Here is a 25701-nt window from a genome sequence, read left to right as displayed (position 1 = left end):
ACAAGTTATGACCGATGGAAAATAAGTTTCTGTTCTCATTTAAAAGAGTAGAGTGTACTTGTTAAGCCTCTCACACAATGCTGATAGTGAAATTTACATGCTGTACGCTTAACTGTGGGGTATTTGTAAAAACTGAAGTATAATTTGGGCTTCACATGACAAAAACGCTGTGTTACTATCTTTAAAGCGCTGCTAAATCTATTCAGACTATTTAGATAAACACAGTGCAATGGTCTAAAGATTATTATTATTATTATTATTTTATAGTGCCATGGACTTTGCATATTACAGCTTTAAAATGTTAAATGTGTTTAAATTGGCATTTCCACCATTGGATGTAATTTGAGATTTGATTGTCTGTCATACGTGTACACTATGTTATTCTTAGTCGATTAATTTGATCAGCTAAAGTTTACAGCAGTAGTTGGACTTTATTTGTGCATTAAATGCGATGAAGTCGTAGTTCCAGTAAAACATGCAGACATGTTTCGTATTCAGATCTATGATTCCTGAAAATTTGAATATGTGAAAATTGCATCTGGGAAATTTATAGTGGACTTTATAAAAGCTGGAAGATTGTGTCCGCTCGTCAGACAGCAGGTGCTGCAGTATTTTATCAAGATTTGTGTCGATGAACAGTAAGTCTACTCCCCCTGTATTCCTCCCCGAAATACATTTACATTCACCCTGCGAATATGATCCATAAACAGCCCTCTTCAGATCTACCAGTGTTAAAAGACGGAAAACTTTACAAAGTCAAGACGAAGGCAACTTTATAACCTTAAAAGTAGCTACTTCTAAACTTGCGTTCCCAAAATATCCAGTTATCAAAACTGAGCTGTTTCTCCACAACATTTTCAAGAAAATTTGTATCTTCTTAGTTTTGCCGAATGGCGAACACAGTTTAGATGGCAAATCACATTTAACCTTATTTTTTGTGGGACCATTATGGTTATGATTATTAGCTTTTGTGTGAAAAAAAGAGAGTATTTTTATTTGTTTTTCATTGTATTTTTGGTTTATTGCTTTACTGAGCTCAACAATTTTTCTTCATTATAGAGGCCTGAATCTAGCTAGACCAGATGTACAGCTAACTAATCACAGTAAAAAAAAAAAAAAAAACACTTACTACTGTAGTATGTATGAATGTTCTGTGTTGGGACCTTCTGTCGTAATCTCATGTCCATCAGATTTAAAAATGCAAAAATGATATGTAAAACTGATTTTCCCCATGGGTTTTAGCTTTTGAGGCCTTGTTTATTTGTAATTAATTATTTACGATTCATATTAGCACCAACGATTGCGAGAAACAGCTCTGTTTTGGCTCCAGATCTTTGGCTGCTTAATAATAGATTTATCCCATAACATCATCAAAAGCACCTGTCTTCCTCGAACTGAACGAGGGAAGATCAGGGCTTTAGAAATCAATGGAGCGGGCTCCAGCGCTCGTCCCAGTCCACTCCGGCTCTCTTCCTCTCGCCGTGTTTGCCAGTAATTTGATTGTGGGATAAAGAGGTGATCTGACAACACCTCACCGAGTGTCAGCTAAATGAAAGCCGAGGAGCTGCGCGAGGATAATTTGCAAGCAGATTTACATGCTTATTACACTAATGATTTCATCAGATTGGAGGTGTCTGCGAGTCTGCCACGGGCCTCCGTCTCCCTGCGTTTGTGAAATAAGCCGCCCGGCTAAATGATGGAGTCGTCAGGCTGACCTTTAACCTGACGCCTGCCCAGACATAATTGCATGTCATACTGATAGAGGGGACGGCCACGGCTTTCATATCCCGCCGCTTTATCTCTCTCTCTCCGTTAAGATTCGTTCCTCTTTGCATAGATCTCACAACAGAACAAAAACAAGAAAGAAGTATCGCATCTCCATTTCCAAACGATGGTGTCAGATTTAGCGCGAGGTCCTGGCGTATATATATCACGCCGGGCGAACTGGTCCCTTACTGTATACGCATTATCTAAATGGTATCTCTGAATGTCAAGGGCATAAAGGAAATTAAATCGGAAAGTGCAGATAGAGCAACGGCGATTTTATCTCCTGATGATTGCAGTTTTGATAGGTATTCCAGTGAATTTCATTTTCTCCGGATGGCGAGGAGATGAGTTAGCCGCCACATTTGTTCATTTTTCTACTACATGATTTATGTGAGTTGAGTGTGAGCCCAATGCCCAGCCCGCTCTGGCTTGAACACACACACACACACACACACACACACACACTTATACACGTGCATGTCAAAAAAGTCTATTAATACAATTGCCTTCCATTTTGGCCCGAGTCTTCTCTCTGTGTGTGTGTGTGTGTGTGTGCGCGTGTGTGTGTGTGCGTGAGTGCGTGTGTGTGCGTGTGTGTGCGCGTGCAGGGGGAGGGAGGGTGTGTTTGTGTGAATTGCGCGGTTGAAGGCGAGGACCGCCGCGGTTAAACCTCTGTCATCACTCACCCTTGTTTACATTCTAAATGCGTAATGAAATCTTGTTGGCAATAATCAAGGAAATAAAAGTTTGGGAAAATTGTAAAAGTGGTGAAGTTTGAGAAATGAGCGTCAGGCGGCTAAATAACATTTTGGGGCAGGAAAGCTTATTATTATGCAGCGGCAGTGCCTACTGTAGACACAAAGATGAACAGCCTCTGCTTTCCTAAATGCTGTTAGCGCCGTCCTGAAGTATGGCACATTGTAAAAAGGCCTCCGATTTCATATTGAGATTATATTTAAAAAAGATATCCATACACAACATTATATTTTATAGACGCCCGGCCCAGAACTCCTGATATGCAGTATTTGTTATAAATATATAAATAAACATATTGCACTGGAGCCCATCTCTACCCTGATCTTATAGACCTGGATATTAAAAACTGAATATTGCATTTTCTAGGGGGATCCTGTATCGTAATGCTGCGGTCCTTATTTTTTTTATTTATTTTTTAGGTTAAGGAATGGGCCAGAGGTTGGAAATAACAAATGAAAAATGACTATAAATGAGGATGAAGAAGTCAGATGAGATGAGATGAGATGAGCGATGAGTAACGGGATAAACTCTGTATATACCATATAGGCCGTATACACTATATACTGCTGTTCAGAAGCTTAAAGTTGCAACAATGATGAATTTACTTAATCAAAAATACAGTCAAATATGTAATGTAATATAGTATTACAGTTAAAAATCTGAATGTAATTTATGCCTGTGATCAATGATCTTTTAGGAATCATTCTAATATGTCGATTAGCTGCTCAAGAAACACTTCTGATGATTAAAGTTTAAAAATAGCATTTATTTCAAATGAAATTTGGTGTAGCAATGTAAAATACACACACACACACACACACATATAAATGTTTGTTTATATATATATATATATATAAAATGACTCCCTAAAAGGATATTTCCCCCAAAAATGAAGATTCTGTCATATTTCTATTATAGGATTCTGTCAGATACTGTATTTTGAACAATGTTGGTAGCCAAACAGTTGATGGTAGCCACTGACTCCCATAATATAAAAAAACAAATACTCAATAGGCGTTTCTCAATGTCAAGGATACTTCCTTGGCAGGACTGGTCTTTCCAAGTCACTTCCTTCAGAGGCTAGACGAGGCTCCTCTTTAGCATACGGAGAACACATAAATGGAACAGGCTAGCAAGTGCACGTAATTGCGTCATTTCGTCAGTGAAAAGGTCAGTTTGAATAACGCTGTGAATGGTATAATGGTACAATATTCCCGTTAAATTACTTTGGACAACATAACTAGTTATTTATAAAAGAAATCCAGATGACGCAACCAAGCTAACAATTGTTAAATGACAGGTCCGGTTCAGTTAGCCATTTGTATTTGTATAATATGTATAATATCAATATCGTAGTAATTTGTACTGGTATTTAAACGTTAAACTTTACTTATGTTTACTACAGTTATAACAAATGTTTGGTAACGTAAATAAAAACCATTAATGCTCTGACTCCGCTAACGTTCGACATTTTTGAATTTTTGAACAAGATAGCAAAGCTGCGCGCATAGGATTGTGGGTGATTTGAGAGCGCGAAGAGCGCGAAGGATACACATATGCATCCTTTCCTGTGTATGGGATATTTTTCAAACGAAGTACTCAGTCCTTGGTTGAAATTCCGAGGATCCTCGACATTGGAACAGTCCTTCCACGGATGTTGATGATGTAGCATCCTCGAAATTCTGGCTTCCGATGATCCTTCTTTGACATTGAGAAACGTCCCGCCACTGAAGAGACAAAAATCTGTTGTCCTGATGTCATACACACGATGGCCTTTTCTTAAAGGGGCGGATTCCCCAATACAACAGCGTGGACAACCATTCAAGGGACATGGACAAACTCTTCTTTTTTATTAATTATATATACTTATATATATTAGGGGTGTAACGGTATGCAAAAATCACGGTTCGTTACGTACCTCGGTTTTAAAGTCACGGTTCGGTTCATTTTCGGTACAGTAAGGGAAAGAAATGCAAACATTAAACTGCAGGTTGTTTATTACTATAAACTTTTTTTAACAATTTGTTTACACTTTTTTAAAATATTTTTTAATCAAATATATATAAAATAAAAAAAAGAATAAGAAATAAAATACTGCTGCAAAGTTCTCCACTAAATAAAATATTCTCAGTCTCAAACCAATATCATATAATCAAATATAATGAAAAATATAAATAAATAACTGATTACAGTGCACCATTACCAATCCCAGCTTGTAGGCCTGCTCATATTTAAAATATATATATAACTTTTCCAAAGTGTAAAATGCAGCATGAACAGTTTCAGTTTTTAGACCTGCTCAGATTTCGTTATTGCGTTGGACTGATCAGAATTAAGAGCAAAGGTCTGTTTAAATGCCGACGGGAGCTGCGTTTAAATTATAATCGTTTTTGTCCTTGTTGTAGTGATGTTCACACTCACGTGATGCATTTTGAAAACCTTAGGCCGGTGACACACTGGCATATTGCACCACTTGATGGTGTCCTTTATCAGTTGGCTTTATATTTATGCTCAACATGAAGTATAGATATTGTTGTTGTGAAGACAAGATCCTGGTCTATCGGCGCCTCGGCGGCCTCCCTCTATGTCACCTACAGTAGCAGCAGCGCACCAGCGCAGCGTCAGGCACGATTCAGGTGTGTAAAGACACAGAAAACGCGAAGCAGCCGTCACGCAACTGACACGCAGCAGAAACGCCACGCTCACGCCACGCAGCCAGTGTGTCACCAGCCTTAGTATCAGCTGCAGAGCGGGATTTGCGCTGAACGCTGAGACTTACGCCACTTAATATGTTTGTTTGGAAACACGAAAATGTACCTATGTTCCGCACACAAAATATTGCATTGGGTCATTCGGTACACACGTGCACCGTAACGAAAGCCCTGTATCGAAACGGTCCGGTACGTTACACCCCTAATATATATATATTAGGGGTGTAACGGTTCACAAAATTCACGGTTCGGTTCGATACGATACACTGATGTCACGGTTCGGTTCGGTTCGGTTCGGTTCGATACGTTTTAGATACAGCAAAACGTAAAAACATCTCAACTTTTCAGAATGCCGCAAGCGCACCGCGGGTCATGTGACAAGAACTAACCAATCAGCTTCATCCTTTCCCGTAACAACGTTGAGAGCTCAGCCAAGATGAAGGATCAGCTGATCATAGTTGTATATGGATTGCAATTTTGAAATAAATTCAGTAGCAGAGCTACTGCAAGCGATTTTTAGAGCTGCAAATCCATTTATCCTTCGCTGAAATTTCCGCGTCTCATGGAGAGAGCACGTCATTGTTGCTTAGCAAAGACAGACGCCTCATGAGCGCTTCTGCCCGAGCGCTTTGGAAAGGAGGAGAAAGACGCGCTTAGCGTTTTCCACGCGTTTTTAGGAGCGATATGTGAACGGCCCCTAAGGCGCTCGCTCACTCAGCACGCGCTGAAGGCTCGTTGCAAAATGTCTAATGCATTTAACAGACCAGAAATATAAGATCCTAAAATAACCAACAGGTCTGGTGTTTGGGTTGGATTCCCTGTAAGCTATAGTTTCTAAATGCTGCAGGGATAGTTTGCTGCGTGCATGTTTCTCCTTTTTTTCGTCTTTTCCAAGATAGTACTGACGCATATATCCCAGATATTCCCGCTGGTTTTTTTTTTTTTTTTTTTTTTGTAATCCCGCTGGTGTACCCTGTCATGTTGCAGATGCGACATACCGTTGTTTTTTTATCCACCACTCTCTTGCCATCACCATTATAGCTTAAAGGGAATCCAAAGTGCACCCAAACACCAGACCTGTTGGTTATTGGAGGATCTTCTCATTTCTAGTCTGTTAAACGCATTGGCTATTTTGCAACGAGCCTTCAGCGCGTACTGAGTGAGCGAGCGCCTGCTGAGTAGCCAAACATAAACATATAAGATGGTGTTATTTTCTTCTTCGGGAGTGTCAGGGGCGTTGCCTGTTACGTTGTTTGGGTTATTGGGCTACCTTGTTGAACGCATATCATTATATTTCTTTCTCTCTCTTTTTTTTTTTTTTCAAATATAATTAATTACTCCAACGAACCGTTCGGTATACATAATGCGTACCGCGTACCGAACCGAAAGCGTCGTACCGAACGGTTCAATACGAATACGCGTATCGTTACACCCCTAATATATATATATATATATATATATATATATATATATATATATATAAATGTATCTAAAGAGACAAATTATGCAAATTTTTTGGATATAAAAGCTTACCTAATATAACACACCCTTTTATAGTCCTTTTTTGTTATCATGGCAAATGAGTTATTTATGTACAGCACACAAGACACAAGCCACAGTGTAAGTACACATTGGTACATTGTATCTACAGCTCTAATGTTTGTGTAACTAAACACGTGTAACAACCCACGGTATGGCTTGCGTAAATACAAATGTAACAGGACATTGGTTACAACATTTTTGGTAATGAAAATAGAAATATGTAACAGCACTTTTTGGTAAAGAAAGTGTTACATTTTATATTAGATTCATCATGTAATCACTTTACATCATCACTTTACATATCCCTAAACCTACCCATCTCCACCCACTGGATCAAATGGTTCCAATTACTCTTATACATGTTGTGAATTCCTGTTACACAAGTTCTTAGTGAAGTGAAAAAGTGTTGTTACCAATGTCTTGTTACACATTTGTACTTAGATAAACCATCCTGAGGGCTGTTACATGTGTGTGTTACAGAAATATTAGAGCTGTAGATACTATGTACCAATGTGTACTTACACTGTGGCTACATACTACACACACATCTAGTTATGATGTAAGTACACAAGTATCAGGGACACTTAATATAAAGTGGGACCCAAAAGAAAAAGTATTTAAAAAAATGGAATCCGAAATTAAAAAGGAAGAAATGGAATTTTGAAATAGATAGAACTGAATTTGGGGGGAAAATATTAAATGGATTTCATAGGTGCCTGCTTGAGCAGCAAATCAGCATATTATTCTGATTTCCGAAGGATCATGTGACACTGAAGACTGGAGGAATGATGCTGAAAATACAGCGGAGCATCACAGAAATAAAATTTAGCACAGATCTGATCCTATCCACCTCAGTTTTTTCAAAAATAAATAGAAACCTGTGCTAATTGGAAAAATCTGACAAGAAGGTTGGATCCACAGTTTTGGTGATAATATTGAATAGTAATGCTAAAATGTCTGTCACTTTTGACCACGAACACCAAGTTAGGTAAACGCTTTACATCACAGCACAAGGGTTAAACATGGTCTCTATGTAGTCATTGTGTGCACATTCTCATGTTGCTCCATTTTTTTTTTTTCACACAATGAAAGGAATGACAAAAAGATGAGTAAATACTAGCAGAATAAAAAAAAAATGTCTGAGTGGTTCCTTTTTATTTTGAAAAACAGTTTTGGAAAAGTTTTACTGTTGCATTTCTGAAAAGTTTTGCTTACAGACAACACTGTTGTCAAAGCGATCCGTTCGTTCACATGGATCCACGAAAGCGGCTAAAACCGCTGTATTACTCACGTCAGGTCAGTAGTTGGCGATGTCACTTTGTGAAGTAACACGATTCACCTTCACGCACAACTATACAAACCACAATATGCCACTGTCGTTTAAATAAACAGCTTTCCGTTGTTTGTATACAGGCCCCTTAATTCTTTTCAAATCAGTGGCAATGCTTTTCTGTAAGTTTAAACCTTTTTAAGCAGCACTGCAACATGGTACCACTTTTACCTGTTTCTGTAACTATTCCTGCAGATTGGTCTTAATTAGGATTCAGAGCGTCCGCTTCATTGATTAACCGGTCAGTTCTGTTAGTTAGGACACGGCTTCGACGTTTATAATGACTAGATCAGCTAGTGTTCTGAATCCAGTGGGTGTCAAACAGTGTTTTGTAGCTTATTTGTATTATATCTGTGTCAAATTTTATCAGCTCGCTCTCTCTCTTATTGCTCAGTGTTTGCCAGAATGAGGCCTGTCTCATAATTTGACAAACTTATCTAATTATTAATCCGCCACCCATTTGTCATCCTTTGAAACTAATTATATTTTTCTTCATATTGATGTGCATTTTTTTTCTCCCTTTTGTGTGTTTTCCTTTTTTCTCTCTTGTCTAAACACTCGGTGGTGTAATATCTCTGGACACTTGCCTCAGGGTCACTTGAAACAAATGCAAATGCAATGGTAGAAATTTCATAATAAACTGTAACTAAGATGATTGCCCTGCCAGCTATTATCCTTCCATTTAAGTCGTGCGATCCGTCTGTTCTTCTGCCTCGTTATTGCGGCATGACTGGATGTTATTGTAATGAGAGAGAGAAGAGAAGACGGCTTTGAATGGGAGGAGAGAGAGGGGGTTTATCTGAACATTCAATAATCCTTCCTTTATTTCTGTCTGCTTGATTGATGTCCCGAAACAGTCTGATATGCTTCTGATAACAATATAAAGGAGGGCAAAAAAGAGAAAAAGTAAGAGGAGCACACTCCGAAAGACCACAGAGAAGAGCAGCCCGTGTTTTCGTCGAAGTTATCGAGGGCGAGGTGTCAAAAACAAGCAGATTTCCGAGCGGAGCTTGATATGTTTGTCATCCAAGACAGTTTTACATTAAAGCGGGTCATTATACTTCCCTGTCATCACCCCAAATGACATTTTTAGAAAGTGACACCTTTACAGTTTGATAAATCAGATTTCTGCTGAATAATGTGCGTTACGGCTGTCAGCGACACCCACATTCTTGCAGGATCCACATTTAAATTTCATCCTATTAGCATTTAATTTCTCTGTAATCCTACACACCTTCATAACACCAACACACACCGGGCTCTCCTGCGTTCGAGAGCAATCTATAGCCCTTTATAACTTCCCTCGCTCATCATTCTTCTTGCTTGACAATTAAGAGGCTGGAATCTAATAGTGGAGATATTGGAATTATATCCCAGCCTCTTCCAGAGCCACCACGCTCAAATTCGACACGCTTAGCCCTCGTGCGCATGTTTACACGCGTGCACACACCCTCGCGATCCGCTGGGATTTATCGTCATTTGTGCATGACTGAAGATGTGATTTCCTCTAGACTATTATTCTTTTTAACCCTGCCACTGAAGCTGTGTTGTTGGATGTTTTTATGCATTGTAGGACTGCGTGATACCGATATTTTCAGCATGTTTGACCAATTCAAGACAACAATTTAGTCAACTTAAAAATGTAACTACAACTTTATTAAAACCTTGCTACAAAAAAAAAAAGATATGTTTCAAGTGTGGCACACACAAAGTGATCTAAAACAAATTAACTTCACTGTTAAAAATAAATGTTCTTTACCAGGAACATTTTATTTTAAGGTCCGATTCTCGCCATTAACAGACCATGAACTTCTTTTTGACTAATTTACTGCTTATTAATAGTTGGTAAGTTTAGGTATTGGGTAGGATTATGTAGAATATGTTCATGCTGAGTATGTGCTTTATAAGAACTAATAAACAGCCAGTATATTGATAATAGGAATGCTAACTAGTTAATAGTGAGAATTGGTCGCTAATACTAAAGTGCTTTTCCCAATACTATCAATGGAAACTTGCACAAAATCTTTTTTATCTTGTCAAAAAAGGTTATGAAAAAAGGTTATGTTCACTAAAAGGTTCTTTGAGAAATCATAAATGGTTTTTCTATGGCATCACTTCAAAATACCTTTATTTTTAAGAGTTTTGTTAAATATCTTTGCGGAAAAGATGCACGAAAGCAAGTATTTTGCAAAATTGTCTTAAAAATGTTCTCAGTGTTCAGAAGTAATAAAATGCTACTGATACTAAAGTAGTGTTTGTCTGGAGTTGTCTTGTGTAATCTTGTTTCTTCCTAATCCAGTGTTTAGAGCGTTAACTGATGTGCTTCTCTGTGGTTCTAGACTCCTGCAGAACAGGCCAAAGCTCGTCTCCAGCTGCTTCAGGCTGCAGGTACCACTGTTTTCATCTCTCTTAAGACTGCACAACTCGACCGTTCACTGTGGTCACTCATTTTGTGAATATTCAGTATGCATCTGACAGGACTCCAGGGCTGTTGAGAATCATAAAATGACTTGTTTTGCATTAATAAGTGCAGTTAGTAATAATATTACACATTTATTCCTTGGCAATACACATTTGACAATAAAGCACTGTGCTTGAGAAGCATACGAAATTTACTTTTATTAACAACAGTAACATGCAAAATCTAATTTTTTGATAAAATAATATAATACAAAAATAATATATTCTATTCTTCTTGAAGATACCATTATTCTTCTATAGTATTGTACAGAACTGACGGATAACTTCAGTGATTATCAAAGGAACACTCTTTATGTGTGACTCAGCTGCAAATAGTAGTTTGTGTTTTTCAAGGTTTTCAAAGCTTTTCTTACATCATACACTAATAAAAGTGCAACATTTTGACAAAATTTGATATCTTGATGATTTTATATTTTGTTATAGTGGTTTTATGATTTCAAAATATAAAGCTAAAAGTAAAAAAAAAAAATCTAATAATAAAGCCAGTAAGTGCTCCTCTGCTGCCATCTACTGGTTATATTAGTTATTTTACGTTTGCTTGTTTGTTTTTAAGTTTTGCATAAATGTTTATTTACACACACCATGGTAACAGTTAGTGTTACTGTTTTTCTGTTTGATTTGTTTATTACAGAGAACTCTGTGCTGAATTTCAATGCTTCTCATTAGATTTTGCAGCAAACTTTATTAATTCTGCAGTGAATTCAAACACTTCTAACTGGATCTCGAAACACGGTGCAGTAACATTTTTACGAAGTCAACACTAGTTGCAGAGTAAACCTGTTCTGGGCTCAGTTCTGTTTGCTTCCGCAGCTCACACGACTAGCGCGGTTTCATTACACTTTTGTTTCTTTTGCTATTTGCTATTTCTCAGAAATGGTAGCACTTACGATTTGAACAACGCAGTGTTTGTGCCAAAGCAAACGCTCACAAAATTATGTTGCACTGACAGAAAATATGTTCGCAAAATGCAACCATTTGGCTGCAGTCTGGAGCCCTGATCTGAGCACACTGCAATGGTTACTGTATCCCACAATGCAATGTGGTTGACCTTTTAAACTCACCTTGAACTGACGTGGGATGTGTGAGCCAAATATGTAATAATATGGCCGTTTATGTATATTTTTAATGTGCTGTAGCCGTCTAGTTTCACATACACCACTTCGTATGCCTCTCTGTAAGAAGATTTCAAAGTCAATACCTCTTCAGAAATTGAAGATATTCTGAACATCAATGTGCAGAAGGGTTTCCAATCTCAACAGCTTTAATTCTTCCTAGGCTCATTTCAGCAGAGGTCTCTCTGAAGCACAAGTCACGTGAATGAGGCTATAGTAAAGTGTGTGTGTGAGACCTGATGAACTCATTCAGAAATACTACGAGCAGAACAAACTCAGCCCTTTATTTATTTGAATGAAATCTGTTGTTTAATTAATAATTGTTTAGCTTGATGGAGATTTAATATTTGTGCTACAGTATAATTCGTAATGTAGCTTTGTCAGTGCAGTAATGTGTAAGATCTATTAAATGTTTTTAATGTCATTCGATTTCTTTAACACTGTTAACGCATTCGCTGTAAAAAAAAATGCAACTGCATATTTTCAAGTTTTATGAAAACTTTTGAGTCTCAAATACAAAAAAAAAAAATATATATTTTTTTTTTCTTAAAACTACACAAATAGCTATTCCAGACCAACAAGAATTACCCTAAATGTTGCCTCAACTAGTCAATCACCATTGTCTGAACAAAGAATTTCATATTGTTGAAATGTTAAGGCTTTGTGAGTTCCCAGCATGCATTGCAGCATGAATAAATTATGCAGTAACTGTTATAGGATTATTGGTTTGCTGGCTTCATTTAAACTTTTTCTGTTGTCGTTTTGTCATTATTGTTAGTAACTGCACTGAGATATAAAGAGCTCATCTTTTTAACGTGTTGATTACCACAGTTCTTCAGGTTTGTGTCTAGTTTTGAGTCCTGGAGTATTTTCAACCACATTTGTGACCCTGGACCACAAAACAAGTCATTTTTTTTTTTTTAACTGAGATTTATACATCACTATAAATGATCTCTCCATTGATGTGTGGTTTGTTCGGAGGACAATATTTGTCTGAGATACAACTATTAGAAAATCTGGAATCTGAGGGAGGAAAAAAATCTAAATATTGAGAAAATCATCTTTAAAGTTCTTAGCAATGCATATTACTAATCAAAAATTAAGTTTTGATATAGTATATATTATTATTATTATCAACTGACAGCTGTAGAAGTTGATGATCAGCGCTCTAGGTTTACTGAACGCTGTTTCTGGAAGCGTCTGAGCTGTACTTGCTTGAACAATGTAGACGTTGTCTATTTATCGGCTTTCCATTTAATTGTGAAGGTTTAATATGATGATAGGTATAAGATATTAATTAATTAGTTTGTTTAGATCTTAAAAAGGTCAAACCCTACACTGTTAAGATGTATTTCATGCTGCAGTTATTCACATAATAGTGTCTACCAAAAATGATTTAAATGAGAATAAATATTGATAATGTAAGTCTATAACAGTGGTTCTCAATCATCAGCACACTTCCAAGAGAGGTTTACCATGACTTAAAATGACTGAAAACAAGACGCCCAGCTCTAAAACAAGCTGAAAATAAATATTTTTTCTAGTTATGTGATGTAACGTACTCGGTTACGAACGTAACCTCGGTTCCCTGAGATACGGAACGAGTACTGCGTATGGGGAAAAGCTCCTTTTTTCCTCGATACTGAAGCCTTTTTTCAATAACGCAGTGCAACTGCACTGCCATTGGTTTAATCTGTAAACTTTTTTAAACCAATGACAGCGCTGCGTAGCTGCGCGAGCCTGTGGTGATGCAGCGCGCCAAAGCCCGCCAGAATGGGCGGGGCGAATGGCTATATAAGCAGGCAATCGCCAGAGGAAATCAGGTCATACGACTGAAGCGACAACACTGAACCCGCAGCCTCGTGGCACGGCATATAACGCAGTACTCGTTCCGTATCTCAGGGAACCGAGGTTACGTTCGTAACCGAGTACGTTCCCTTTCGATACTTCACTCATACTGCGTATGGGGAACGAATTCAACCGCGCCGTGCCACGGTAGGGAACGACAAGACTTAACTTGAACACCCTGGGGTCCAGAGGATAAGTGAGAGGGCCGGAGCCATCGAACCCTTGACGCTACACTGCTGAGAGGGAGCTAGCTCCCTGGAGGTGGTATGATGACAGAGTCTGCTAGAGGCTGTCGTATCAAACCGAAAGAACCCGAGCATGCAAGGTCGGGATATCCAAGTTATAGAACCTGACAAAAGTGGACGGCGAGGACCAGCCGGCCGCCTCACAGATGTCCTTAGAGACACCACTAGACCAGGCCCATGAAGAGGCCATCCCTCTAGTAGAGTGGGCTCTAACTCCTATGGGGCACTCAAGGCCCATAGAGGAGTAACATAGAGCGATAGCTTCAACTATCCAACGCGAGAGGCGTTGCTTTGAGACCGAAGACCCTTTGGTGCGGTCACCAAAGCAGACAAAAAGCTGGTCAGATTGCCTGAACGGCTGAGACCGCTCAATGTAAATTCTCAAAGCCCTCACTGGGCAGAGTAAATCCAGCTCTCGCTCACCTGACAACGGAGGCAGAGCTGAGAGGGAAATTACCTGTGCTCTGAATGGCGTCGAGAGCACTTTAGGTACGTAGCCATGCCTGGGTTTTAAAATGACCTTAGAGTCATTGGGCCCAAACTCAAGGCATGCAGGGCTCACCGAGAGGGCCTGCAAATCGCCAACACGCTTGACCGATGCTAGATCAAGTAGCAGAGCGGTTTTGAGCGTTAGGGGCCGAAGGTCAGCTGACCGTAGCAGTTCAAAGGGAGGTCCTTTGAGTGCTCCAAGGACCGTGTGAAGGTCCCAAGTGGGAACGGTAAGAGGGCGTGGGGGCTTCAACCGCCTAGCACCTCTCAGGAAACGCACAATGAGGCTGTGTCGACCCACTGATTGGCCAGCAATAGGAGCATGAAATGCTGCAATGGCTGCTACGTACACTTTGAGTGTGGAAGGGGTGAGACCCTTTTCTAGACGCTCCTGGAGAAATGACAGTATGACAGGCTCAGAGGCTCCCATCGAGGGACCATACATGCAGAGCCCAGAGTTCTGGCTGTGGATGCCAGATTGTCCTGTTCGCCTGAGAGAGGAGGTCCCGCCTCAGGGGGATCGGCCATGGGGCTTTCATGGAAAGCCTGAAAAGCTCCGAGGACCAAACTTGGGTCCTCCAGAGTGGGGCCACTAGGAGGACTCTGTGTCTGTCTTCCCTGACTCGTCTGATGACCTGAGGGATCAGAGCAATCGGGGGAAAAGCATAAAGAAGGAGGCTGGGCCAGTTGTGGGCCAGTGCATCTGTTTCCTTTGAAAAATAAGTTGGGCAATGAGAGTTGCTTTCTGAGGCGAAGAGGTCGACCTCTGCCTTCCCGAAAATCTCCCAGATTTTGAGAACTGTCTGGGGATGGAGCATCCACTCGTCCGAGGGGACATTGCTCCGTGAAAGCATGTCTGCTCCCAGATTCGTCTTGCCAGGTATGTGTGTCGCCTTGAGCGATCGCAACCTGGGTAATGCCAATTCCAAGAGGCGCTTTGCCAGTGCGCAGAGGCGGCTGGACGAAAGGCCGCCTTGGTGATTTATGTAGGACACCACTGTCATGCTGTCCGACTGGACTAGGATGTGGCGCCCTTCCAAGATTGCCTGAAAGGATTGAAGGGCTCGTTCTACTGCCAGCATCTCGAGGCAGTTGATATGAAGATGGCTTTCTTCGTGCGACCACGAGCCGAAGGCTGGTCTGCCCTCGCACAGAGCACCCCAACCCAGGTTGGACGCATCTGTTGAGAGTACCGTCCTTCTGGAAACCGCCTGTAGGGGTACTCCACGACTGAACCAAACAGGGTTCATCCAAGGCTCCAGGGCTGCTAGACAGGCCTGGTTGACCCTGATGCGAAAGCGGCCGTGCCGCCAAGCATGAGGTGGGACCCGGAGTTTCAGCCAGTACTGCAAGGGCCGCATTCGTAGGAGGCAGAGCTGTAAAACTGGGGAGGCGGAAGCCATCAGCCCTAGCATCCTCTGAAAGAACTTCAGAGGGAAACAGGCTTTGTTCTTGACAGAGGCCGCGAGCTGCTGAAGTACAAGAGTGCGCTCTGGTGATATGACCGCCCTCATATTGACGGAGTCGAAAACTGCTCCCAGGAACGTAATATGTTGGCTGGGGAGCAGTGAGCTCTTGGCGAAATTGACCCTGAGTCCTAGGCACTGTAAGTGGCTCAGGAGCATGGATCTGTTGTGGTCTAGCTCGGTTCGTGACTGGGCTAGAATGAGCCAGTTGTCGAGATAGTTCAGAATGCGAATTCCCATCTGTCTCAGAGGGGAGAGCGCCTCGTTCATGCACTTCGTGAAAGTGCGGGGAGCTAGAGACAGCCCAAAGGGAAGGACTGTATATTGGTAAGCCACACCCTCGAACGCGAACCTCAAGAATCGTCTGTGATGGGGGGCTATCTGGATGTGAAAGTAAGCATCTTTCAGGTCCAGCGAGAAGAACCAGTCCTCGGGGCAAATCTGCGTGAGGATCTGCTTCAGTGTCAACATCTTGAACTTCCGTTTCATGAGGGAAAGGTTCAGGTGTCTGAGGTCTAAGATGGGTCTGAGACCGCCATCTTTCTTGGGGACAAGGAAATAACGGCTGTAGAACCCCGACCCGCTGTCTGAGGGAGGAACTATCTCTATGGCTCCCTTCCTTAACAGCGTCATCACTTCGGTGCGGAGGACCTGAGCATCGTCCGGCTCTACCGAGGTGGGAATCACTCCGCGAAAACGCGGGGGTCTTCGGGCGAACTGCAGTGAGTATCCGTGTTTTATTATCCCCAACACCCACTTGGACACTCCGGGGATGGCCTGCCAGGCCTCGGCCCGCGTGACAAGGGGCTGGATAGTGTCGGATGGCAGACCGCTGATCAGGGGCCTGAACACTGACGAGTGTGGAAGAGGAAAAGTGCTCTCTTTTTGAAAATGTGAAATATTTATTGTGTTCGCCATAACAACGGCGCTTTGCGTGGACGCAACAACAGTGGGCCCAGGTCGCACAGCAGACAGGCGAGAGAGCTTCTGGGGTGGTCCGGCCGCGGCCTGACCTCAGGGAAGAATGGGGCAGGTCGCTGGCGGGGGGCCCGGCGGCGTCCTGGCAGGTACCACTCGTCCAGCCTGCTGCGTGTCGGCTCTTCAGGGGGGGCCCACTCCAAATGGAGTTCCTCAACGGCCTTGGAGAGGATGCGGAGAAGCTCGGCATCCATCCCAGCTCTGGCGTCGATGGGCTCCAGTGACGGCAGGTGGGCGGGGTCAGAATCGCCGGCCCAGTCCTCCGTTTCAGAAGCCGCGAGTGACATGGAGTCGTCAAGCGGCTCGTCCTCCGATCCGCCAAAAGAGACGAGGTCGCTCGCTTCAGCCGAGGGACGCTGCTCTGGGCGTGAGAAGAGGACAGGGGACGGCTCTCTCATTGGAGAGGGCGAGGCACGCGGGCGCTGAGCCGGCGTGAGCTCACCCAAATCCGGGCGCTGGGCCCCTCTTCCCCGCTGTCTTTTCCTGGCCGCAGAGAGGCGAGACTCATGCTTTCACAAAAGCAGCGTGAAGTCTCAGTGAGTGCAGCCTCAGCATGGGGTTTACCCAGGCAGAAAACACACTCACCATGGCCGTCGTCCTCATGCAGAGGGGCTCTGCATGTGCCACAGCTGTGGCGCGGCATGGCCGTCGCCGTTAAAACGGCGTTAGAAACGCTCTTTTAGAGCGGTGAAAACCGCTGGAAAAAGCTCTTTTAGGATCGCCGGATGGCGGCAGGAGATCGCTGAGAAGCGGCCGGAAGCGGGAAGCGGGCGGCCCGAGATCGGCACTGAGAGCGGCTGTCTGCGAGTACGCCGGTGCTGCAGGCGGTCGGCGGTCTCAGCTGGTCCGCTGCGGTGCCTCTTCGACGGCGAGAGCTCGTTCCAGGCGAAGGCGTTCAGCAGAGATCCAACGAAGTGAAGTCGTCGCTGAACGAGTAAGATCTGATTTCCTCTGGCGATTGCCTGCTTATATAGCCATTCGCCCCGCCCATTCTGGCGGGCTTTGGCGCGCTGCATCGCCACGGGCTCGCGCAGCTACGCAGCGCTGTCATTGGTTTAAAAAAGTTTACAGATTAAACCAATGGCAGTGCAGTTGCACTGCGTTATTGAAAAAAGGCTTCAGTATCGAGGAAAAAAGGAGCTTTTCCCCATACGCAGTATGAGTGAAGTATCGAAAGGGAACTATGTGATATACAGTAGTTTATCATTTGTGATATGCATATGGTATTTGTGAGTTAATGTGAGTAATTTACTGCCTGAAGAGTTTGAACACCAAGTTTTTGAAACTTACAGAGTTTCATAATATAATAATTGTAATTGTCACAGTCTGATTTTTAAGATATTATCACTCCTATGTCTGTGCAGGGCCTTCAAATGTAGTCTTGTGCTTGGACTCAACCAGGTGTATAATAGCTCTGAAGCACTGAAGTGTGTAAAACGCGCTCTCATTGATATAATCCAGTCTGTTTGCCGTTTTACATCAACCATTATTTCTGCTCGGAGGCTTCCGTAAATATTTAGTTTACACATAGGGGTAGATTTCAACTTCATTTAATTCTGCAGCACTCCAAAATGTGCTCATGTGTAAACTGTAACGTAGAGCTCTGACTGAAGCGTGAGAGACACACACAGAAAAACCCTCGTGATCACAAGAGTAGAGAGGAAGAAGGACAGGTTCTGTGTGAAGAGTCTTAAAGACACCGCAGTCATGTCTCACTGTACGTGTGCAGATCTCTCCACATGTCACAGTCCAGCTCTGAATGCTCCCTCTGTGAGCTTTCATTATACAGCAGATCTGACAGTCTGCTAATACTTTATAATGTGTGTGTGTGTGTGTGTGTGTGTGTGTGTGTGTGTGTGTGTGTGCTGTGACCCAGCTGTCAGTCGTACAGGAAACATATTAAAGGGACCGCATGCCATACATCATAGCAACCACTCACCCATCAGTCCTCACACACACACACACACACACACACAGGAATAGACGACAGAAAGCACATGACAAAAACTGAATACCAGGAAATTTGAAGTCAAACAAGAGAACACAGGTTCCAGCATTTCTAAGCAGAGGATTGTGACAGCAAACTCACATCAAAGAGCAGAGAGAGTGTGTGTGTGTGTGTGTGTGTGTGTGTGTGTGTGTGTGTGTGTGTGTGTCAGCAGCATGCATCAGAAAATAAATTGTTCTTATCTATCAAAAAGACAAACAAGAGTGAAATACACATTTACAGTGATGCACGGTTTTTCAGAACAGTGAAGGAATAGAGTTATATGTTTAAATGCTTTCCTCATTCAACATTATAGAAATAGAAATCTGAGTGTGTCAGGAATATTCATGCAGACAGTAAACATCAACTTTCTTTTTGACATTTGCATCAGCACTTAAACGTTCTGCTCCTAAGATATATTCAGTAGCATACATCTGCTGTCAGAAGCTCAGTAATTAATTATTAACATTTAGCATGTTCTGTATGTAAGTATATAGATTCTGCAGAATGTTAGTAATTCTATCAAAGAAAGAGGGGACATAACAATTTAATGTGTATTTATTTACCGCTGCCCTGGATATGCTATTTTACATAACACATGTTTACACATAGTCAAAAATAATCGTGTGTGATATATATGAACAGCTCAGTTAATATTATAGTTACTGTTCTGGACAGTGTAATATACTCAAAACAAACTGGGAGATATATATAGATAAAGCTATATGATTTCAGTTTTGCTTGATTGTATGTTTTTTAGCATTTTAATTTTTACTTAATTTCTAACATTTATTTGAATAATAATTATATGAATTAAAGTAGTTTTACATGTGTGATGCATAAGACTGTGTGTTGTTAACTTGATATGTAATTTATTAATATTATACAGGAGGCCTTTGGATATTGTATTGGACTAATATTTTATTAACAGTTATTAAGAGAAACGTGTGTGGATTAAACACACAAGAATTGAATATTTCCTGAATATAAAAATAAATAAATAAGGGAACCAAAAAACCAAGGAAATATTTGATTTGATTTAATAGTGTGTTTATTTATTAGATATGTAAATATCAGTATTAATAAAGCATGTATTATATTATGATCAGTGCTGTTGGGCATTAGCTGAGGGCCTCTAGTGGGCCCTGTCCTCCACACAGACCGTCTCTTACTTCTGGAGTTGGTTTGCTCTTCCAGATGTGAAGCTGACCGTTAGTGTTTCTGTATCGAGATGTTCAGTGTGTGTGTGTGTGTGTGTGACTCTGCTGTATTAGTGAGCACACACCTGTGTGTTCAGTGCTCTTCCAGTGTCTGCAGTGTAATGAAGCCCGTCTCTGTGTCTGTGATCGAGCAGATGTTGCTGGTTTTGGGATGGTAATGTGGTCCTGCCATGCTTTAAGCCCTCTGTTCCTCTGTAGCCCCGCCAATCGCTTCTTTCCAGCTTTTTCTCTCTATTCCCTGGCTTTCCTCTTTCAGCGAGGTCTCCTGAGATCTCTAAATCCTGCCCCGGCGCTCTAAGCTGCCCCCCCCCCCCCCTCCTGTGTGTGTGTGTGTGTTGATGGACTCTGCGAGTGTGTGTGAAACAGATCATCCAGCGTAAGCTGCTCACACTCAATAGTGAAGGGCCCCAGCAGACCTGTAATGAGGTCCCTTCTCTCAGTCTTTGGCTCGGCCCCCAGGGGCCCTGACCCCCGCGGGCCGTCCTCTCAGAGCGAGCGATCATTGTGTCCGTGCGCTCCTAAAACCACACGCACGCACTAATGTGGTAACCAGGATCATGTTGAGATGGACACAGACACAGGCTGCTCCCTGATTCCTGTCTGCTTGGTGTTTTTTTAGTTTTTTGTTTTTTGGGATGGGGGTCATTTCAGCTTTGTTTTATTAGCTGACAGCTCCATAAAATCATATGTACACTGCCGTTCAAAAGAAAAAAATATATAGTTATCAGTGTTGAAAACTGTTGTTAATATTTTTGTGGGAACTGCGATACAGTTTGGGATGTGACACCGAAGATAAAAGAAATCAGCTTCATCGTCACACAAATAAATTATATTTCTGTCAAAAATGGTTATTTGAAATGAAAATAGTTAAATTAATATTAAAAGTAAATTATAAGGTCAGTTTCTTGCTATTAACAAATCATTAACTGCAACTTTTGCCTCAATAAAATTAATTGGCTGATTTGCTGCTTATTAATAGTTAGTAAGGCACTTGGATGTAATTAAGGAGGTCATGTTCAGGCAAAATATGTGTTTTATAAGCACTAATAAACAGCAACATGTTAATAATAGGCATGTTAATAAGCAACTCGTTAATAGTGAGAATTGGTCCCTAAACTAAGGTGTCAACACGTGTGTGTGTGTGTATTTATTCTGTGTTTTTGTCATATTTAGTAGTCTTTTTTTAATGTAAAAAGTAAGCTTTTTATGGTTTAATTTTAGTTTCAGTTTTATTTTTAGCTAACAATAATAACCCTGGCTCAAGAAAATGCAGCTTTGGTGAACATAAAAAAAAAAGTGTAATTACTCCAAACGTTTGACCTGTTGTCTATGTTTATATATGTGTGTGTGTGTGTGTGTGTGTGTATAATATTCTAAAATTCATAAAAAAAGACAAATGTTCTGCTCTTTATCTGTAATCAGATTTGAGCTCTGTTTCCATCACATTAAAGTGCTGCAGGGTCAGAGTGCATCAACACTTCCTCTTTTCCTGCTCTTCACAACCTCCCTTAAATAAACCTGTTCAGTCACAGCTAATTAGAGACTGTCACGCTTGTTTTGAGGAGTCACGAGAGAGAGAGAGACAGAGAGAGAGAGAGAGTGTGTGTGTGTGTGAGAGAGAGAGAGAGAGAGAGAGCACTGAAAGCTTGGCAGTGGGCAGCTCATACAGAATGCTAGCTGATTTCTGCCGTATAAAAGCAGCATTAACTGTCCAGACTGCTGCAACAGATGTGAGGCCAGCAGACCACATACATCGAGGGTGTCACATTTCCTGTCCCTCACACACACACACACACACACGCACCTGAACTGGAACTAATAGGCTAACATGGAAAGCCCGGGTCAGAGTCGGTCTTTGTGCGAGTGGAGCGAGTGATGAAAGGCATGCTCTTCCTCTGCTTCAGATATTTCATTACCGCACAGCTCCACTCCAGTCAAATGCTGTTTGTCTCATTATCTGCTTTATTTCACATTGTCTTTCTCAGTGGCCGCCCACTCAATCTCAGGAGAACATGTGGGGTGGAAGTGTTCTCCGGCATGTGAAAACAATACGTGGATCCCTGCATGAAGATCTTGTGCGCTCTTCTAGGAGCCTGTCGCTGCTTTTATTTCCTCGGAGATGCTTGTGGGAAACATGAAGTGGAGAAGTTAAATGAGTGACAGCTTGTGTTTCAGAGGTTCAGCGCCGATGTTCACGTGTGTTAGTCACAAACCTTCCCTGGACAAGAGAGGATGTGGCTCAGTCAAACAACAGCCAATGCTGTACTTGTGGTCCAGGAGCTTTATGTGCTATCACCTCACACTTCACATTTATAAGAGTCTTCCCTTCACCCAAAACACAACCATACTCTTGTAGCACACGTCAAAGTCACTTAGCTTTCTTAATGACACAGGCTGACAGATTTCCAGACGCAGGCCACGGAAAATAAACCACACGAGTGAAGTTATAGTACTGTCATTTATTCTGATTTATATACAAGCTTTAATTTAGGGGTGAAATGACAGCTGGAGGTGTTGTCCTCAAGCCTGCTCTGCTTTAAGCAGTTATGAGCTCTTTTAGACTGTGCTGATGTGAGCAAATTAGTTTAATTATGTAAAATAAATTAATATACAGTAGTCAACATTTGGGAGTGGATCAAAAAAGTTCATCTATGTTGTCCTAAGACAACAACACTTTTGGGTTTATATATATATATATATATATATATATATATATATATATATATAATAAAAAAGTGCTAAATGATAAATTGTGAATAATTGCATCCAAAATTATGCTATATATGTGAATGTATGTGTCTATTTATTATGTATATATAAAGACACACACATAAAGCATATATTTTGAAAATATTGACATGTATTTACATGTATATATTTATATTAATATAAATTATATCATATATAAAGATATGTAATATATAAACATTTTTTTTTGTTAAATATATGTTACATGCATGTGTTTGTATTTATAGATACATAATAAATATACACAGTACACTCACACACATTATGTGAGCAAAAACGTTTATTTTGGATGCGATTAATTGTTTGACAGCACTAATATATTTATATATATATATATATATATTGCTTTTTCTGTTAATTGTACACCTTTTAATCCTTTTTTATTTATTTATAATTCCTTGCTATTTCAAGCCCTCTCTTTCATTCCAGAATGACCTTGTGTTTTTTAGTGATGCCTCATTACATGCTGTAAGGTGTTTGGGGTTAAAGTGCAGAGTTCCTCCTCCGGTCAGGTGTGTGTGGAGCTGATGCTGTTTGCGGGTTCGAGAGGAGAGCGGTCTCTTTGAACTGTTGGCAGATTTCAAACAGCATCTGCTGAGCTCTTGAAACAAAACCTTGTATGTTCAAATCCAAATGGAATCGTTTCTTTCCTCCTTCTCCCTCTCTCTCTCTCTCTCTCTCTCTCTCTTTCTCTCTCAGTCTCTATATTTACAAATTACCATAACAGAAAAAAGAGAATATTTTAATCATGCTGTTTTGCAAAATTTCTGCAACATATGGTATAAATGATTTTGATGCAAATGTATGCGCTAATTATTTGCAGACGAGTTTCAAACGAGCCCGCAACTGAAGTGGAATGAAAGAAAATTTGCAATCACCTTAAATTTTACTAACCATTTACTGTTAAGTAAACTTTGCAAAGTAATTTAATTAGCTCGGCCCGCCTGCTGGGGTTTGTAAGTTGCTGTGAGCGGCTGAAACATTGCCGCAGGAAGAATATGCCATATTGATTCCCATGACAGCATTTATAACTGTTCCTCTAATTATATGAGAGGCGATAAACCCCTCGCTGCCGTGGCTTTGAAACAGTTTGGGTGTTATTGCTGATTTTATAATCTCACCTACAATTGAAAAAATTAAACAGATATCCAGGGCTCCTACAGTATTAATTAATTCCATGCAAACTATTATTTTATACATTATAATGTGCATAACATGTCCTACATTGCGTTATCTATAGCATTTTTCCAGTTTGTTCATAGTTCTCAGTTAAGCAGCTAGTTCTGAACGCTTTATGCTATCTGTGGTCATTTTACCGCAAAGGGACATCTCCACCCGTTAAGGAAATGTGTTTTTCATTAAGCAGCCACAGAGTCCTGTCGTTCTGAGGGCCGCCGAGGCATTAAGGCCGTTTTGATGGCTGATCAAAAAGCGGTAGTCCTGTCCTCTAAGGCGGTTGTTGACGATTTCGCAGACATCCCTAACTAGCTCGCTCACTGAAGTCAGCTTCGACTTGGCCGCGGTCTTGTATGCATTATCTCATTCGGCGTTTGGTAAACGTTTTAAAAGACACTTTCACACCCACACCATTATTTACAGCAAGATTGAAGGGGAGAGTTTAAATTGAAGTAATAAAAACCTCTTTGTTTTAGTTTTTATTGGCTCATTCATCATGGCTTTATTTAATAGGAGAAAATGATTGTGCCATCCGCGGCTGCCACTAATGGCTGTATACTCTTGTATTTTCTTTGTTGATCGCAATGAATGAAATTAGGATAAACAACCTTCCTCGTCGTGTATAATCAAGGCCTGATTAATGGATGTGCCGTTTCAGCGCTGCTCCTTATTCCAGAACACCTGATATCTTTCCCATAAACAAGTGCTGTTTGTCTAAATGGAGAGACGAAATGACGCATTTGATGAGTTTCTGATTGACCCTGTCCCACAGGCGGCCCATTCTTCTCTGTCTCTTAGCGAGTGTTTTCGGTGACTAATGCTCTGTCAGAAAAGAGGCACGAGGATTTATTAGACATGCTGATTAATGAGGAAGCCGGCCCACCCCTTCGACTTGGCTGCCCCAAACAACATTTTCATAACGATGTGAGCCGTCCATCCATCCGTCCAGCGGTGGCGTTACGGAGTTGCCCGTCCCCGTTAATATCCAGCTTTCAGAACAGATGGCATAGATATGGTTCGGTCTTCTCTGACTGTGTCCGTATTTCTCCCTCTCGTTTCAGACCCAGCCTCCCATATTTAAAGGGTGGGGTTGAAGAGAAATAAACATTTAATTAATTCGCAATTTTTTCTGTACTTGCATATTTCTATCTAATTAGCCCAGCGGCAATCAGGGCCTGGGATAAGTATCCACCCGATTCCCTCGTTTAAGATAAATAAATAGCAGAAATTACACCAGAGCTCTTTCATCTCCTGCAGAAAACACGCCGGGAGAATTGATGGTAGTGTCATTTTTTCCCTGCGTGTGTATGTGCGTTCTTCAGGTATTCTCTCCCAGTACAGGAATGCTGTGTATGCTCCATCTGTAGGGCACATGTGTTGTACTGTACTCTTCTAATGAGTGCATGTGCGTTCGCCGGAAACCCTGGTAAAGATAGAGGTTTTCTTAGCACTTAGAATAGGGATGCACTGATCAGGATTTTTCAATTGACAGTTTTTGGCAAGCTAATGAGCTGATACAAATTGCTGATTTTTTCTTTCTTCTTGAAAGCATGAGACTAGAAAGAATGAAAGACAAAAAAAATCTAGCGATGTAAAATTAGTCACCCAATGCAAAACAGAATGGTCTGGCTGTAGCTCCGTGAAATTATGCTAAAAATGCCAGTTCTCTCGCTGACAGTAGGTGGCGCCTATGGAAGAGAAATATAACATTTGCTTGGTTACTGCTGTACACAAAGCTGTCTTTCTAGGAGTCGCCAGTCATAATTGTGATGTCAGGTGCGTTCAGGTTACTTTGGTCAGAGCAAGATTGACATGCACCTCTTCTACACAAAAAATTAACAAGAT

General features: G+C 41.2%; 1 protein-coding gene across 2 annotated transcripts in view; it reads left to right on the top strand.

Moving 5' to 3' along the window:
* rsrc1 (arginine/serine-rich coiled-coil 1) overlaps window positions 1-25701 on the top strand; it is a 137281-nt gene that overhangs the window by 67259 nt on the left and 44321 nt on the right. For both annotated transcript variants that reach the window (XM_052577179.1, XM_052577178.1), the window contains exon 6: window positions 10446-10494. In XM_052577179.1, the coding sequence (XP_052433139.1) occupies window positions 10446-10494 (49 nt within the window). The remainder of the gene's footprint in view (window positions 1-10445; window positions 10495-25701) is intronic.

The sequence above is a fragment of the Carassius gibelio genome, chromosome B15 (genome assembly GCF_023724105.1).
Source record: "Carassius gibelio isolate Cgi1373 ecotype wild population from Czech Republic chromosome B15, carGib1.2-hapl.c, whole genome shotgun sequence".
Taxonomy (NCBI): Eukaryota; Metazoa; Chordata; class Actinopteri; order Cypriniformes; family Cyprinidae; genus Carassius; species Carassius gibelio.
The sequence above is the reverse complement of the archived record's forward strand: the minus strand, read 5'-3'. Positions and strand labels throughout refer to the sequence as shown.